General features: G+C 43.4%; 6 protein-coding genes across 6 annotated transcripts; 2 read left to right on the top strand and 4 right to left on the bottom strand.

Moving 5' to 3' along the window:
• O0I10_011560 (uncharacterized protein) lies at positions 1-534 on the top strand (the record flags this gene model as incomplete). Its single annotated transcript, XM_058491525.1, has 3 exons — positions 1-76; positions 140-388; positions 440-534. Coding segments are annotated over 3 exons (420 nt in total), but the record flags the coding sequence as incomplete, so codon positions are not given.
• A 600-nt stretch (positions 535-1,134) lies between these two features.
• O0I10_011559 (uncharacterized protein) lies at positions 1,135-1,431 on the bottom strand (the record flags this gene model as incomplete). Its single annotated transcript, XM_058491524.1, has 1 exon — positions 1,135-1,431. The coding sequence occupies one exon, from the start codon at positions 1,429-1,431 to the stop codon at positions 1,135-1,137; it is 297 nt and encodes a 98-aa protein (XP_058337734.1).
• A 465-nt stretch (positions 1,432-1,896) lies between these two features.
• O0I10_011558 (uncharacterized protein) lies at positions 1,897-3,854 on the bottom strand (the record flags this gene model as incomplete). Its single annotated transcript, XM_058491523.1, has 2 exons — positions 1,897-3,161; positions 3,221-3,854. The coding sequence occupies 2 exons, from the start codon at positions 3,852-3,854 to the stop codon at positions 1,897-1,899; spliced, it is 1,899 nt and encodes a 632-aa protein (XP_058337733.1).
• A 315-nt stretch (positions 3,855-4,169) lies between these two features.
• On the bottom strand, positions 4,170-6,104 carry O0I10_011557 (uncharacterized protein; the record flags this gene model as incomplete). The annotated part of the gene is made up of 2 exons (XM_058491522.1): positions 4,170-5,419; positions 5,474-6,104. 2 exons carry the CDS (start codon positions 6,102-6,104, stop codon positions 4,170-4,172), a joined length of 1,881 nt encoding a protein of 626 aa, XP_058337732.1.
• A 652-nt stretch (positions 6,105-6,756) lies between these two features.
• Positions 6,757-8,904, bottom strand: O0I10_011556 (uncharacterized protein; the record flags this gene model as incomplete). Its single annotated transcript, XM_058491521.1, has 2 exons — positions 6,757-8,117; positions 8,193-8,904. The coding sequence occupies 2 exons, from the start codon at positions 8,902-8,904 to the stop codon at positions 6,757-6,759; spliced, it is 2,073 nt and encodes a 690-aa protein (XP_058337731.1).
• A 2,826-nt stretch (positions 8,905-11,730) lies between these two features.
• On the top strand, positions 11,731-13,775 carry O0I10_011555 (uncharacterized protein; the record flags this gene model as incomplete). Its single annotated transcript, XM_058491520.1, has 2 exons — positions 11,731-12,451; positions 12,505-13,775. The coding sequence occupies 2 exons, from the start codon at positions 11,731-11,733 to the stop codon at positions 13,773-13,775; spliced, it is 1,992 nt and encodes a 663-aa protein (XP_058337730.1).
• Positions 13,776-18,798: the final 5,023 nt, after the last annotated feature.

Raw genomic sequence — 18,798 nt, 5'->3', positions numbered from 1 at the left:
GGCTACCGCCATGAGACTGTCAACCACGCCAAGGAGTTCAAGACTGCGGCTGGTGTTCATACAAACACCATCGAAGGTAAAGTACTACATATAATCACGATCTTGTTACTATATGGTAATAATTGGTCATATGATTTAGGAACCTGGAATGGCATCAAGTCCATTATTAAGGCCCGCCACAGAACAGCTCCGATCATGAAGTATCGTCTTGCCGAGTTCATTTTCCGTCGCAAGCATGCTGGGGACCTCTGGGGTGGCATTATCAAGGCATTAAAAGAAGTATCCTTTGACAAGGTTACTTCTTCGGATGATATAGATGAAGAATTCATCTATACAGAGGTCAAACGGGAACGTAGCGATTTGGATCACGATGATTCGGAGTTCAATGGTAAGTGAATTGACTTGAAAATCTACAATGATTAGCTAAGTCAATGATTAGATAATACGCAATGGGAAACCGATACCGAGGATGATGATGACACATCAGGTGAATACACAGCTGACTCTCATAGAAAACGCCCTAGAGGCCAATAAACAAAGTCCATAGACATTTATTTGTTTTACTAAGTCCACTGCAGTCACGTTAGAAGCAGTAATGGAATAGATTAAAAGTTGCTGTATATATGATTGATTAAAAAAGAAAGGGTCATAGCTCGTAATCTAGTGGTCGGCGGAGTTTCGGGGTTGCACCAGCGTATTTGGAGCACCTCGAAGAACATAGTAGGTAATCATAGCCTCGTTACGGCAACATTTTTCCCCACTTGGCAGAAGTAGGCTCTCGACTTAGTAAAAATCCACCCAATTTGTGTAGTTTTTCCCTCATAACATGGGCGCATTTGATTCGATTAAGTTCGGGTTTTTTTTCCCAGATTTCGTATTGCGGCGTCCATATGTGACCAAATTTGGAGGAACATCGGAGTACGTTTTTGACATCGTATGCCGATATGGTCAATTCAGTGAAAAGGAGACGTTTTTATTTCGGCGATTTCTTGCCAATCAGAGGTCGGAGATACAAATGGTTACCAGCAGTGGATTGTCGAAGTCCGAATGTATATATGGGTAAGGTTTTATGAAGAACAAGCGACATTCACAACTTTTTGCAGTGCGTAGAAATGTGGTCCCCTATCTTTTCATTCAACCTACAGCTGCTTGATCCATCTTATCCGAGAGCCTCTTGTAGTTGGTAATCAAACGTTCATACAACGCACCAGTCGACGATGCTGGAACCATAAACGTCATTTCTTTTGCAACAGCAAGGGCTGCATCCACATTCTTTGTACAAAGTAACGAATCGACATGGCGTCCCATGCGCCTCAAGAGTTCGTCATTGCCCATCAGAAAATCGCCAACTCCTGGATCTCGGTACCGATTCCTAATGAGGTCCGCCATTACTGAACAGGTGTTGTCGTTGCCGCTGTTGATGCGTTGCATGTTGAATGTCAAAGAGATCGGAAGACAAAGAAAGGCAATAGGGGGTTGTAGGAGAAGAGGAAATGTCCCATGATTGATGATGGAATTGGGAGGTGGTGCTCTTGTGTCACGTCAATCTGCATGACTCTAAACCTGGTTCCTTTGTGGATGACATGCCATCAATGGAGGCAACGTTAGCAATCTCATTATGGAAAATGTATCCAATCACCCGTTTTAGCCTTTATACTGCACCCATTGCATTCTCTTACCGCGTATTGTTTATACCCCAATAAATCTAAATTGATACCAAATATGCCAGCAAGGGCTTCACATTGTACGCAAGCATAACGTTACAGGGTGCATCATTAGTGCAATGTGGATAGTAAATAGACCTTTTGGATTACATAAAGTACTATAAGAGCTACAGCGTTGCTCATCCATATATCGATTTATTCGTGCAAGGACATGTTGTGTACAGAATGGGAATTATCTCCACATGTGATGGGGCTCTACTCTTTTCATATTTGGAAACTGCTTGGAAAGAATATCGATCACCGAATTGTCCAGCCCCTTGAATGGAATTTGTAATTGGTCAAGCTGTACCAAGTCAAGTAGTGAAAGTGCAGCCATTGGTGATAGGTGATCCGCATCTATGACCAGTGACTTGAGAGAGTGCGCATCTTGTAAATGACCAAATACAGGATCTTCAACCTGCCATTCCACAATAGTGATTTTGAGTGGCTTTAGCTTCATTGCGTTGTTGGTATAAATCAAGTCGATGATCAAAGCCATTGGTGAATAAAGCGACAATGCGAGATGCAGCTCCTCCAATAATTCCAGTTGTGTGATGAGTGGTAAAAGTTCATTGGCGCATTCCTCGGACCATAGTGATATTGACAGCAATCGTAATGTTGAAGAAGTACCCTTTTCAATATGCGTATTGAGGAAACGTTTCAAAGCGTCCAAGTCTTGGTGGTATTCATCCATGATCACACTTGCGTTGATAAGTCGGGTGCATAATGCCATCAAGTCAATCGGTTCTGGAGCATCCCACATGAACAAAGGATAACCGGATTGTATCGTCTCAATGCTTGGTGAACGGCGAATAGTAACGAGAAAGAGATCAAAGTAAAGCTCATCAATATCGCGATAGTAGGCTGAATCACACGAAAAGTGAATCAAATGCGGGAACGTTGTCTCCTCGGGCAGAGGCATCACTTCATGATAATAGCGGAAGATATTCTCGCTGATATGTACATGTCTCAACGTCTTGGATGCTTGTAGCAGGTTTTCAATCACGTAAGTCAGATCATCATCATCGTATTTGCCATCGAAAGAGATTTCCTGAATCCCTTGATCCAAGCTTGTATCCCACTCATATGGCCATCCGGTCACGATATCAAGGGGTGCCTTGTACTTGAGACACTTTAGTGATGGACAATAGCCGCCGACTCGATTCAGGTAGTTGACATCAAGGACATCCTGGATGGAGAGAATCACGAGACCAGGCAACTTTATAAGAAGTTCATCGATTTCATCTTCCTCGTCTCGTAATTGCAAGATTCGTAGCTGGTGATGTTGTTTTGCAGTTCCACCATTCAACACGCACCCACTCCACGTCAAGCTCACGAGGTTTGGGCATGGCTCCATGACTTCATCAAGATTGTAACTGTGCCTTACAGAGGTACACACACCACGCGCACATGCTGCATTATAGCGATAATAACAAGATGTCCTGTGGCGAGGTATATCTAATGCAGCAACTATGTATGAGCAACGCGTGTGCTGAAAAGAATAAAAGTAAACTTACAAATGCAGAGATGTTTCAAGTTGACGAGATGTATCCCAAGTAGTTGTGAAAATGATATGACATTGCCACGAATCTTCATTGTTCGAATACGAGAAGCAGATGCTGATGTCGTTTTCTGATGGCCAAGTAGCTTCGTTGCTGGGAGCTTACATGACAAGAACGGCGTAGATTCGAGAATTGTTTTGCGCCAATACTTTGACACATATAGAATCGTTGGTGTCGTATCATCTTCCACGTTGGAAATCGATCCCCAAAGGTAATCAACAATATGGATCACAATATCAAAAGGAAGTCTGCTGATGAAATCGATCTTCGTTATGCTGTCGCATAGTGTTGCCATTGGTGCTGCTGCTTCATCCACCTTATCCAAGAGCCTCTTGAAGTTGATAACCAAACGTTCATACAACGCACCAGTCGACGATGCTGCAACCATAAACGTCATTTCTTTTGCAACAGCAAGGGCTTCATCCACATTCTTTGTACAAAGTAACGATTCTACGTGGCGCCCCATGCGTCTCAAGAGCTCGTCATTGCCCATCAGAGAATCGCCAACTCCTGGATCTTGGTACCGATTCCTAATGAGGTCCTCCATTGCTGAACGAGCGTTGTCATTGTCGCTGTTGTTGCGTTCCATGTTGAAATTTAAAGAGCTGGGATAACAAACGAAGTCAAACGGGGTCAAGCAGCGGTTGTGGGAGAAGAAGAAACGTCCTTAGATGGATGATGGAGACGCTCTTGTACCACATCCATCTGCATGACTCAAATCTGAGTTCTTCTGTGAATGACATGCCTTTAATGGAGACAAGGTTAATAATCTCATTATGGAAAACGTATCCAAACACCCGTTTTAGCCTATTATTTTTAACTCTTTGTATTGCATTGCCTTGAAGGCTTCATAATAAAGGTATATTTATTAATGCAATGTCATGTTGTGGGATGAAATGGGCAATTATTGCCATATGTGGCGAGGCTCTAACTCTTTCAGGTTGGGAAACTGCTTGCGAAGAATATCAATGACCACACCATCCACGCCCTCGAATGGAATTTGCAAATGAGTGAGCTGGGTCAGCTTTCGCAACGAAAGTGCAGCCATTGTACGTAGATGATCCGCATCGATAATCAGTGATTTGAGAGTGCGTGCATGTTGTAAACGATCAAAGAAAGTATCTTCGACGTGCCATCCCACAACGCTGATTTTGAGGTGCTTTACTTTCATCGCATTGTTGGTAGCAATCGTGTCCATAATCATGGGCATTGGTGAATTAGGCGACAAAGCGAGATGCAGCTCCTCCAATAATGCCAATTGTGTGATGAGCGGTAAAAGTACGTAGGCGCATTCCTCGGTCCATAGTGAGATTTCCAGTGATCGTAATGTGGAAGAATTTCCCCTTTGTATATGCGTGTTGAGGAATCGTTTCAAAGCCTCCACGTCTTGGTGGTCTTCATCCATTATCACGTTCGCCTCAACAAGCCGTGTGCAAGATGCCATACAGTCAACTGGTTCTGGCTCATACCACTTTACAGAAGATTGAAGCGATTTGATCCTCTCAAGGCAAGGTGATCGACGAAGAACATCGAGAAAAAGATCAAGTTCATCATCACGGTATTCTGGATCACATGTCAAATGGATCAAATGCGGGAACGTTGTGTCGTGCGGCAGGAACATCGGATCATGGCGATCGCCATAGATATTCTCGCCAATATGTAGATGTTTCAACGTTTTGGATACGTGCACTAGGGGGTCAATGACGTGCTCCGTACGACGATTATGGGGTTGTTCATAGAACGAAAGATCCTGAATGCCTTGTTGCAAGCCCGTATCCCATTCGTATGGCCATTCGATCAAATCATCATGGGCTGCGTTGTACTTTAGACACTTTAGCGATGGGCAATAGTTGCTGACTCGATTGAAATAGTCGACATTACGGATACCCCGGATCGAGAGAACCACGAGACAAGGTAACTTTACAAGAAGTTCATCGATTTCATCTTCGTCATCTGGTAATTGCAATACGCGTAGCTGGTGATACTGCTTTGTTGTTCCTCCATTCAGCACCCAACCACTCCATTTCAAGCTCACGAGGTTTGGGCATGTTTCCATGATTTCATCCAGACTGTAATTGTGCCGTACAGCAGTACATACGTCGTGCACCCATGATGGATGGCCATGTATACAGGATGCCGAGTCGCGAGGTATATCTATGAGAACGCTATCAGCAAGGCGTACGTTGAAAAGTATAAAGATAAACTTACCAATGCAGAGACGCGATAGGTTGCAAAGATGATTGCCAAGTAATCTCGAAAATGATATGACTTTGCCATGGATTGTCATTGTTCGAACACGAGAAGCATGTGAGAAGGTCGCCTTATCATAGCCAAGTAGCTTCGTTGCTGGTAGCTGATATGACAAGAAGGGCGTCGATTCGAGAATCCTTTTGCGCCAACATTTTGACACATATAGAAACGTAGGCGTAGCAGCATTCATGGTCGGAATGGATTCCCAAAGATAATCAACAATATGGCTGACAATATCAAAAGGAAGTCTGCTGATGAAGTCGACCTTTGTTATGCTGTAATAGAGTGTTGCCATGGATGTTGCTGCTTGGTCCATCTGATACGAGAGCTCCTTGAACTTGGTAATCAAATGTTGATACAAGGCAGCTGTCGACGATGTTGGTGCCATAGACATGATTTCTTTTGCAACAGATAGTGCTTCATCCACCTTTTTCATACAAAGTAGCATTCCTAGCTCGGCACTCACACGTCTCAAGAGCTCGTCATTGCCCATCAGAGATTCGTCAACTCCTGGATTTTGGTACCGATTCCCAATGAGGTTCACCAATGCTGAACGAATACTGCTGTCATCGCTGTTGTTGGCTTCCATGTTGAAAAGTAAAGGGCATAGAAAAGAGAGAGAGCTGACTTTGGTTGCGGGAGCGGAAAAAGGTCCCTTAAGATTGAGGATGGAGGTGCAAGCCTTCTTGTGTCACGTGAATAATGCATGATTGAAAATCTTGCCTTTCGTTAATGCATCGGTCAATAGTAGTAGTAGTAGCACTTCCATTAAAGACATGTGTACAGATTCCCTTTTTGTACTTCTACATGAATAAATAGTATACGCCAATACATAAATATGGCAGCAACGACTCCATGTGTATTGATTATGTAACCAAAGGTTCTGTATCAGGGATCATCATCTGTGTAACGAGGATAGTAGATGCACCTTCACACATCTTCAAATCTCATACATTGCTCATCACTTCATGATATGACGATATCACATTTAATATCCCGATGCATCCTACGGGAATTTATGCATATTTGGTTTTGCCATGCATATACACAGGGGATCATGTCAGCAAACACCTTGGTGTTCCCGACATTGAAAAGACACATTACAACATGCGTTCTTATGCAACGTTACATGACATGGGTGACAAGTATGCTGGTGTATGAAAATGTATTTGGATGCAGCTTTATTTACATAAACAATTACTAAATGCTAGGATGAACTATATTTTACGGGGTCCCTCACGTTAGAAATAGTGTGGTGTTCTATGTCGTTTCCATGCTGGTTTTGAAAGACGAAAAGTAGGGCGACACTTTCTTTGCGTGCATACTAGCTTGAAGGATCCTTTTTCCAAATCAGCAATGTCGGATGGGTCAAATCGATAAAGGTTGAGATGCAATGATTCAAGCGTTCTGAAATCGGTGGCAAACGAATACGCACCACCCCCTCTCATATCATTAGCCGTGATAATGATTCGTTTGAGATTGCGATGCAAGCACATTGGGATAACGTCGTAAAAAGAGCCAGGACTTCCAGTATTGTTTGTCAATGTGAGCTGTTCCAGAGCTGGGCATCCATCATTAAGCTCCTCAGTAAACTCTTCCAGTATTTCGAACGCTCCAAATCCCTCGCCACATAATTCAAGGCTGGTAAGCTTGGATAAATACGGAAGAGACCAAAGCCATGGAGAGCTGTGTGAAAGAATCACCTTGATTTCTTGAAGCTTCGATCGAACGCCAAGGTCCACATGGTGTTGAATAAACTCTTCCTCTTCATCACATTCTTCACGATCCGCTTTCATAACAATCCTTTTGACATGCGAGTGTGCGGGCTTCATAAGCTCTTGAAAGACACGTTGTTGACCAGGACCAGTTACTGTTCCCATAGATTCCAATTGAGGCGCATGTTGCATCATCCACATGGCAAACGTGATAAACCTGTCATTGACATTGGCAGGGTACTGGATTTCTCGCAAGTTGTTGAATGTCACTTTTTTGGTGGCGTCTTGTTCCAGCAGCATCCCTCCATCAGTAGTAAATCCTTTCCCAAATACCATTTCAAAGACCTCCATCGTATTGCTGTGCTTCATCATATAGCGAACCATATCATCCTCGTTGTAATTGCTAGATTCGTCAGGAGTCGCCATGCACAAAACACGTAGCCCAGTAGTATCTTCTTGTATGCCTTGAATGTATGGTTGGTCAAATGGGCGATCGGTTAAGATGAGTTGCTGCAATAATGGGCAATGCTGATCAACTGCTGGAAAAATATCCGATCCTGATACAGGAGACATCTTCAATACACGCAATTGAGGAAAGTGTCGCAAGAGACATGAAATGATTTCTTGGTTCACCATATCAATGTCATCGGGCTTGGACACGTCCAACGTAGTAAGCTTGGGATAGGTCTTGGTAACCGTTGACATGTCAATATCACCACGCACCATACGTATTGATACAAGATTGGGGCATGCATCCAAGATATCACATAGACGGTAACATTCCATTTGTGCAAAATGGAGTCCATATTCAATGTGCAGATTCGTCAATGTGTTGCCCAATGTGCGTAAAGCTGAATATAAAAGCTCCGGTCCACGTGAAATAGATTCTAAAAACATACCATTAGCCTTGTGAAGTCCCTTCCCTTATCCCTCCATCCATCATGATGATGATGATAACATACCATAGATCGTCAATTGCTGCAATGATTCGAATTTGCCACGGCTGGTGATTTTGGATAGCATTTCATTTCCTGGTTGTGCAACTGTCAATGTCCTCATGAAAGGCGCCAAATGGGATATGCGTTGATAGCCATCCTTTGATAAACCTTCATCTCCAATTTCAAATTCCAAGCCCTCTGCCATTGCCATCCGTTTTCGCCATGTACGACACACATCAAAATAGTCGCACCGTTTTCCAAGTTTGACTCTCAATTGGCCACCCAATATCCTTGGAACGATGTTTTCTGTCACAATATTCAATGGTAACTTGCTGATGAAATCAACACGCTTGTTCTTCTTGTTGATTGCTGCTGCACGTGTTCTCACAAGTAGTTGATGTCGAGGACTAGAGTTGGGTACATGTTGCAATGCTGTATCATAAATCTTGATTGCTGACGCGTAGTGTCCACGGCGAAAATGAATAGATCCTGCACGGAGGTAGCCTGATCCTGAAGAAGGTGCTAGTTGTATCATAGCCATCGCGTCCTGCATGGCGAGATCGAGTCGTTCAGCTTTCACGAGTGCCGATGCTCTCGCATTCAGAGTCAACAGGAGCTTTTGCATACAATCTTTGACATTGGTTGTCAGGTTTTTGATCTCGTCGTCTGTCAATGGGTCGCCATTGGCAACGGCAGAGTGGGGAGGACACAAAATGTCAACGCGGGTCTCGATCATGGCGGTCGTGGAGGTAAACAGCAACCCATAAATTTCAATGCGAACACCCAGTTTACATGCAGCTGCGTTGTATCACATAGGCTTCGGCTGGCCAACCGATCAATCATCATATACATGACAACTTCTTATCATATCAACCTGCTAGTTAGCATACTCTAAGATTCAAAATACACTTATAAAACCGATGCTTTTATATATATAAACTTATGCATTCAAGGTGGTTTGAGTAAAATAGGAGAGGGTTACCATAACGATTGCTGTACGGATTGGTCGAGAGGTGTTGTGTAACCATGCCATTCATCATCATCATCCATCATCTGCTCAATAAAGCATACGGCATGGTGGAGCCAATTAACGTGACCCTATGCAGTTTATCGTGTACAAAAGGAATCCACACGCACATGCCATAGAATACAAAACGTCACAGACAAGACTAGGTTCATTCAATCTCTTTTGTTTGCTGGTTGCCATAAACGTTCAGTGCTAATGGGCTCAAACAGCCAATGGCCTCATAAAACTTAATACCACGTTGTTTAATTATGAGAAAAGATAGCCACCTGCATCAAGGCTTTTGTGAAAGGATCTCGATTAAACCCGAAAAAGACATCATCATCATCATCATCCATCATGCTTCATCACGTTCCATTGTAATATGAGCTACTTGTTTAATCCTATGTGTATGGCTTAGTATTCTACCAAAGGATTTTATTAAGAGAATGGTCTTTCTACTTGGAAAGTGCTGAGAGAAGGAAATGAGATGATAAAGTCACGTGAAAGCATTTGAGGCGTGTAAATTTTGACACAGCCCGCTCGCGTCGCTTGGCACATCTTTTTCTTGTCCCCAACTCAACTACAACACCTCCCCTTGCCGCTGTGCCTTGGGTATCGTGCAAGCGCACGTAAGGTAAATACAACAAGCATACACAAGCACCCAGTGTACCGATCTCGCTTCTCCATCTAGTGCTGCCATTGTAAACAAAAAGTTTTCTGGAATAAGCCACCCGCTTGACGACATTGCTGTTAGCAAGGTGCCGACTTACCTGAAGCACTCGTATGAAGGAGAAAAGGCAACTCGGTGGTATCCTGTTCTTATAATTGGTGAGTGAAGCAGAGAGAGTGCTGCTGCTGATGATGATGATGAACGAGCCTAACAAGGGCATCCTTTTTAGTGCACAAGTACATGCCTGATTTCAAGTGAGCAAGTCCATATCTATTTCAAGTGAGCAAGCGCATGCCTATTTCAAGAGGACAAGTCCTTGCTTAATGCAGAGAGCAAGCCCATATCTATTTCAAGCCACCAGGTCTATGTCTATTCAAAGTGGGCAAGGCCTTGTCTTTTTCAAGCGAGGAAGTCCATGTCTACTTGAAGAGAGCAACTCCATGTCTACTTGAAGAGAGCAACTCCATGCCTATTTCAAGAGGGCAAGTCCATACCTATTTCAAGCGAGCACATCCATGCCTGTTTCAAGCGAGGAAGTCTATGAATGTCTAAAGTGATCGAGCGCGTGCCTATTCCAAGAGGACAAGTCCATATCTATTTCAAGAGGGCAAGTCCATATCTATTTCAAGCGAGGAAGTCTATGGGTATCTATAGTGATCAAGTGCATGCCTATTCCAAGAGGACAAGTCCATATCTATTTCAAGGAGCATCAGCAAGGACATGGGACATGAGTGTGTTCCCTTATCCTCGTCCAAGATCTTCAAAGATGGTCAATCAGCCAATCACAGCCACTTGGCCTTTGTCATTGTGTTCGCCTCTCACATTTGGGAGACCTGGAGGACTTCATATCATGGATCGGTTGGTTATTTCGAGAACAGTTATTATTTTGGGATTATGGTTCGGGAATAAAGATCCCTTTTTGCGGCTTATCATCAGTGTTCATAAATGTCATGTTAACGCGGATGGTCATCATACAGATAGAGAGTTGGATTTGGATAAGGATATCATGGATGGGATAAAAGGGTACGTGTACCTTGATGTATGGTATGATCAGCATAGCACGGTCTGTGAGGTGGGGAGCGTGTCAGGATCAAATTTATAAGCGGGCCTATCATGGCCTTGTTCTAAAAAACATCCAAAAGTAGCTTCCATCACCATCCCCAACTAGTACACGTTGTTTCATAGTCCTTGCAATAAAGAGTCAATCCAGTGGAATGCATTTTTGACATGTTGAATAAGAAAACTTAAGCATTGCATAGTTTAAGAGCACAATGGAGTTGTAATCCTTAACAGCCGTACACCTTCAAGCTGATGAATTAATTGACGCGTCATCTTTTGTCTCCCACCAACGACTTATAGTGCCTTTCACATTTAAGAATGGTTAGTACCATCGGCTTGTGGGCGGTCAATCAAGTAGGTAATGAAGCGTTTGGGATGCATATTGTGTAACGACAGCTGATGACCCATCTCCAATAAGTAAAAAGGCATAACCATGGTGGAGGCCACATAGCCCAATCCAGGATACAAAGAATGAGTATTTTAGCTGAATGATTACGTTGCATGCATATGGATGTTCATCCATTCAATGACTCCTCATCGATTGCTTTCATTATGATAAAGGATGGGTGACACAAGGATTCGTGCAGGATCTCGTTAATAGGGTAAAACGGCTGATGTGGCCCATACATGGCGGCTCACCCATTGTCTTTCCCCCTCGTATTTATATCACCGCCCCATATATATCTAATTACATCAAGCCATTCGTTGCATATGATAAAAGATATTCATATTCAATCATGCAGGGATGAGTGATGATGGTCCAACTAGGTCCGATTGCTATAGAAATTGAGGTGGGTGTTCCTTCTTGGTTACCAACACAGCACACAATGTTTCCTTTACCTTTTTCTCAGGACCTCTTCCAACAACCCACGCTTCCAGCTTCCACTGCAAACTATGCACAGCTTGTTCACGATTCAACCACTCAACTACAACAATCCCTTGAATGCATCGTGTCAGCTTTGAATCGACGCTCCATGGCATTGTCAAAATGCGCCAAGTTTGATGCTGCTCTTCGCGATGCGAACGCCATGCAACAGCTGTCGCCTTCTTCAGCACTTGGATATTTACGTGCAGCCGAAGTTTACAGTGCACAAGGGATACAACGCCGTGTTGTGGATATATGCAACAATGGACTCCGTATGGCCAACACTAAGGATACGCACTATGCAACACTGCAACAAGCCAAAGAGGATGCTATGCACCAAAGCAATAAACGCGTCGACTTTGTCACTCAACTTCCTTTCGACATCGTTGCTACAGTGCTCTTGCCAATGTTCATCGATCGTAATCCCTTGAATCAATCTATACCATTACGATATTTGTGCGTGTCCGATAACTGGTATGATCGTATTATTCAGTATCTCGATGGTCTACGCTTTACATCCGAATTGGAATACAAGAATAATAACGCGGCATGGTGTTCATTAGTGCAAGTGTTTGCCCAGGATGTACGATCATTGGTGATTAGCCAATACTCACATGGGACGTGGCTAAGCGACTTGCTACGCGACAATGACCTTTGCTCATTACGGGAGTTACGTATCCATGGTAAGCTGTCACCCATGTTTTGGTATCCATTGACTGATCATCGTCTGTATTAGGCTTTGCAAATCACCAAATCGCCCCCTTTGTCTCATCACTAAAGTCGATCAGCACCACTTTAACCGATCTCCTTCTCAGCATGCAACATGATTATGTCTTACCGATGGCCGACATTTTGATGGCTTGTCCCAACCTTGTTTCTTTGACAATGAAACAACCCTCAAATGTCGACCTCAGCGCTCTGCCTATGACAACAACGTGGTCCAAGATGACAACACTATCTGTATCCGACGCAACAGACGACATTACCACCGATCATGTGGTGGAGATTTGGAAACGACTTCCCTCACTCAAGGAACTTTCATTACATCCATGTTCAGATATTCAATCAGCATTCGTTGTATCAGACTATTGCGCATCAATGAGGAAGATTGGACTCTACATGAGCAGTAGGCATACTAAGCTTACCTATTTGGATCAAGGGCATCAATTCAAAGGGCATGGAATTACCGATCTTTCATTCCATGGCGGTTCACCCACTAGTATCAGCTACCACGACATCTGTAATTTACTAATGCGATATTGCCGAACGTTGGATTTTCTTGAATGGGGAATGGATCTTCATATCCAAAATGACGACATTTACAGTATCTGTTACCCTCAGCTGAAGAAGCTTGTTATCTCTTGCATTGGATGTGGATGGTGGTTACCAGCGAGCGCGCCTCTGCTAGAAGAATTCGACATCTCGTCCCACGCCATCGAGACAACTGATAAAGTACTTGAAACGATTCCGCCCAAGCTACAAAAGCTAACGATGGGAATTGATACATTATCGCTACATGACAAGACACCCATCACCCAATACCTCAGTCGTATTGCTCAACATTGCCATTTGACGCATTTTACCGTATACTTACATAGCGATGACCTCGTGAGGGAGATACTTGATGCGATTTGCCGTTTGAACCAGCTTGAGCATTTGGCGATCCTTTATACAGACCATTGGGAAGAGGATGAAATGGAAGAGTTTTTCGACCAGCTTGTGAAAGGATGTCCGCGTTTGACCAGACTTGAGCTTAAAGCAGATGCCCCACCATCGCTGTATTCCATGAACGCCTTGAAACAACTGAAGCAGCTTAAGGAATTTACCTTCTCGATCGGTTGGTGCGATAACGGTCCACCCTTTTTGGATACTGTTCAAGCATTGTCACAAGTTAAACGTATGCGGATCTACCCAAGGATTGCAGAGGATATGCAAACAATAAGTCATCTAAGACAACAAAGGCCTGACATGAAGATCATCCTCGACGAAAGATTTAGGCAATTCTGATATCCAAGGATACAATTGGAATGGCGCCTCCCCGTTCACGTGTATGACCCAGCAATGATTAGGATACTACATACATCGACATGTACACAATACAACCAATAAAAGAGATAACATACATCTTACTTGACGACCTTTGATTCTTCCTGAGGCCATCGATGGAAGTAGACATGATTACGTAGATGATCTCAATTAGCTCCATTGAATAAAATCTCGTTCAGATGACTTAAAAACATAATGTATAGCGCTATGTGGAGGCTCAGCATCGCTTCCAATCTCTATGCTTTCTAATACAGAGATTCAGAGAAACGGTACTCGAGTATGCGAATGTAAACCTTCAAGTTGGATCTATTTGCGGAATAATGAGAAAGTAGGCGATGAAGATTGGATCCGGAATAGGCCATATGCAGAGTCTAGTGCCAGCATCGCATTTAATTGCTACCGTACCTTATACCAATAGGGAGCAAACGAATGGCTTTATATTCGTAAACCAAATTTCAGATAAGGTTGCAATGCGGAATAATGAAAGAGATCGGAATCACTAAAGCCCCAAGATCGGTAAAGAGTGATATTATAGTCCAATTCCAATCAATCTTGATGCTGTTTGATATCAACGTCTAGAGAAACCATGGTTTCATAACCGAATACGGAATATCAGACGAGGTTCACTTGTAGAATGTTGAGATCCAAACAATCCGGCTCCAGCACATAATGAGCAAGATGTCCTAATTCCAATGGACCACGATGCCATTGGCACCACTAGATGCAGAAACCATGGTTTTATAACCGTATACAAAATTTCAGGCAAGGTTGACTTGTAGAACAATGAGAAAATAAAGAGCCAGTAGTGTGATGACGCGTCTAAGCTGTGTTTGAATATGATGTGGCTTTGTGTTTTGGGTATAAAAAAAAGTGCAGGGGGGTGAAAAACTTTTTTGTTTTTCTTTCCGCAGCTCTTGCTCCCACGGTCTTCAAAGGTAAGTTTTCTTTTCTTTTTTCTTATGTGGGGTGGTATGGGTGAGTGGATGGTGGTGGTGGTGGTGTGTGTGTGTGTGTGTGTGTGTGTGTGTGTCACAGGTAGGTGAATGGATGGGCAAGAAGAGGGGATAAAGAGGAATGTGTATGGGTGAGAAGGGTGGGAATGGGGGGTAGTCTGACCACGACTATAACTTGGACGTCCTGATAACGATGTGAGAGGTGTCCGTCTGCAATGACGTAAACTTGCGTCCTGATAATGACGTTACCACTATCCGTCTGAACACGACGTTAACCTGCACGTCCTGATAACGATGTCTAAGAGGTGTCCGTCTGACCACGACGTTAACTTGGACGTCCTGATAAACGATGTTAGAGGTGTCAGCCCTTGAAAATGGCAATAAACTTTTCCGCCCTTGCTCATGGCGCAAAACTGACCACGTCCGAAACGACGTTAAACTGGGTGCGGATTGCCAATCACCTCCCCGTGGTCGCACCTGGAAACCATCTTCATTGATGGGCTAAGAATTGGCACAGCTAGTTGCTTACTTTTATTAAATAAAGCTTTTCTTATATACAAAAGCATCTATTATGGTCATCTTATTATATAAATAATACAATGTCTATAGCCACATAGTCTTCTCTTTTATATGTTGTAGCTTTTATATATGAAATAAACAATAATTGACCTACACATAGTGATAGTAATAACTTGGGTTGCCATGGAAGCAGCTAAGAGTGGGAGGTTTTTGGTGGGCCTGTGTGTAGAAAGGTGCATGTGGAGATGAGTCATTCTCATTTGTGTGCATCAAAAGGGTATGCGTACACCATGTACTCAGCTTCTCTTTGCTTGGTTCTATCCAGACTCGACAACAACAGCTGATCGTAATTCGACATGGGAACGAGCTCATTAGCAAACGTTGTGTGGTGGAGGGTGTTCATAAAGGTGCGTATCGTCTTAATAGAGTGCAAAAGTAGACTTGCCTTTGTTGGCTTTGTATACTGATACGGTTGTGCTTTCACAGCTTTTTTTGGGTTCAGGAATGTCGACGATTTCAAGATTGAGGAGGAATGTGGAACGAGATTCTGCTCAAGAACGGCAACGAGTGCTCTGTTGAAGTGGGAAGTTAAAGCGAAGATGCAAGGTTTGTAGCACGGCAGTGGTTGGCATGGACACCGGTCATTGACGAGCCTATTGGAACTAGCACCAGCAACTTTTATTTGGGCGTACCAATCACGTGAGGTCATAGCCGTGCAAGAAGATGAAAGGATACATGGGCATGAAGAAATGCAATGCGTACGTACAATGCTATAGGAAGCAGCAAGGCATGCAATTGGATCATAATCAATGGAGCAAACAAGTAAGACAAGCAATTAATGGTACGATATGGATATATGTAGTTGGATGGCCTGTCAAGATGCAGCAAGCATGGTATGTGGATTGTTGCTATGCAACGTGGCGTGGCGATTTACTTGAACCTTTCCATATAGGAGAAAAGATACAGCTGTGAGCGATTACATTGATTGTATTGGGATTGGATCGGGGCATATGGTAGGTACATGTTCCACAATAGCTATTTGAGAGGAAATGTTCGTGTATGGTTCCTAATGCAGCTCGCTTTTGTGTTATGTCTCAGGCTTTGTATCAGTGATCCAATATTGATGACTCTCTAAGCGTTCATCGCTCGTAACCTGGCAATCGGTTCGCTGTCATGGTTCGTCTCTTGGTTACGGCATGGACGATACAGCTTCTTCTTTGAACACCTCGAGACGTCGTATAGCCTTGACAACAACACCTCCACGCATAGCCAAGTTGATACCCACAAGATGATTATGATTTGCAGCTGGATGAATGAATGGATAAACACGATCGTCAACAATCGCTATCCCTTCAACACATGACCCTGGATCTATGGTTCCTTTTGGTATGGGATGAAGTATGGGTGTTGGTCGACCGGAGAGAATACAATGAGGGTGGCGCGTGTAATAGCGACTGTGGATGGATGGAAGCCATTTTGCGACATTACAGAAATCTTCGGAAACAAACCAAGAGGATGCATTTTGTGACATGGTAGCAAAGAAGAAGTATCCGCGTCATCCCCATTCAAGTAGATACATAGAAAAGGCAGCACCATGCAGCGAATCTACCAGCACCAATGGCATCTACAAATGGGACACTATCATCGTCGTGGCAATAGTTTTCGCTTCATCCACAATACAAGGTGCACAAACAGCAGCTAGCGTTGAGCTATATCATTGTATGCATGGGACTGGATGGTGGCAAGAAAAATCGGCACAAGGCCAACCTATTCACCATGATCCACCAAAAGCAGAATGACAATGAGATTTTGGTGGTCACTTGGGATCACTGCAGCAGAGCATGGATATCGATGGGATTACAACAAACATGGATAAGAAGGATACCGGCTGCCACAATACAATGCTCCAGTCACCATTACCACCAGCATGATGCAAGATACATGCTTACTGTTCCATGAAACTATGCACGTTAATTCATTCCTTCAACAATCCAAAGATGCTAGAATTTGAAAGTGGAATAGATAGGAGGACATCCATTTAGCTAAAGCCTTTCGAGCTAGCTAGCCTGCCCGTATTAATCTTTGAATACATATAATTTCATCTTCATGTTCAGCTCTTGTGCGATACGTTTGACAATCACCAAAGATCACTTGTTATTCAAGATGATGCTTCACGCATAGTAAAAGTATAAAGTTGACCGTTCCTTAAAATCTCACAATGAAGAATGTGGTCTTTAATAGAACCAACATGCTCGGCATGGCCAAAAGTATCTTGTGTGCACGTTTCACGTTCATCGTGGGCAATCGCAAATTTCGCGTTTGTCGATGTCACCCAAAAAGTTTCAACAGGCTGACCTGATTTCATTTTGGCTGGTGGTGACATGGCCAAATTTGAGATTGACGAGTTCGATCCTGAAACTGGCACACAAGGTTGCTTGAGCTGGGCTGAGCACGGTGGTTGCAAAAAGAGCGCATACTTCATTGCGAGTTTTTGCGCTATGGCTGCCTTTATGCTGTAAACATGATACTATATGAGAAAGGCATCTTTTTGAATTGTCACTCATATAACCACTTGTAGTGCAATAGCTGGTGAACGCCGTGTTTGAGTACGAAAGCAAAGAAAAACAGGATTAAAAGGCCAATGTATCATATGTACTCACTAGCTGATGGTCATTCATACATTGCTCGCTATCAGCCAATTCCACCCAATCCAGCCCATTGTGGATTTGATGACATATGAAAAATGCGTCTGCTGCAAAGATTCATTTCCTATATTCAGGTGTCTTGATCCGAGCTGATTTGAGGAAAATACGGCCAAGTAACGGGTACATCGGTTCCAACATACAATGTATATGGGTGTATGGATTAGACAAACCTGGCCTAAGCGTATCTCATCCAAACCAGCTCGGATCAAGATAATTGGATGATGGAAATGTTGGGCTGGAGCAGGAGCATTCACCAATGCTGCCAAATCCTCAATGGGCTCAATTGGGTGGGATTGGTTAATAGCGTCCAACCTATGAATGACCGTGATACAGTGGAGCCATATCATCCATCCCTGTTTAAATCCTTTTTTCTTCGCTTTCGTATACAAACACTGTCCTTGGCACCTATCTCACTATAGGTGTACATATCAGTCACAATGGAAAAAGACCCACCTTTATAATAGCAAAACATACACGCACCTGTAACTCAAAATCTCACAATCAAGCATTGGCTCTTTTTGGAACCCGCATGCTCAGCATGGTCAAAGGCACCTTGTGTGAAAGTATCAAGCTCGAACTCGTCAATATCAATTTTTGCGATCGTGGATGTCAGCCAAAACGTTTCAAGAGGTCGACCTCTTCTCATTTTGGCGGGTGGTGACATGGCCAAACATGAGTTTGACGATTCGATCCTGAAACTGGCACACAAGGTTGCTTGAGCTGGGCTGAGCACGGTGGTTGCAAAAAGAGCCCATGCTTCATTGACAGCTTTCGAGTTATGGATGGCTGTATCTACGCTGTAAACAT

The sequence above is a fragment of the Lichtheimia ornata genome, assembly GCF_029851405.1.
Source record: "Lichtheimia ornata isolate CBS 291.66 chromosome Unknown scaffold00093, whole genome shotgun sequence".
NCBI classification, from domain to species: Eukaryota; Fungi; Mucoromycota; class Mucoromycetes; order Mucorales; family Lichtheimiaceae; genus Lichtheimia; species Lichtheimia ornata.
Note: the sequence above shows the minus strand (reverse complement) of the source record. Positions and strands in the feature narration are given on the sequence as shown.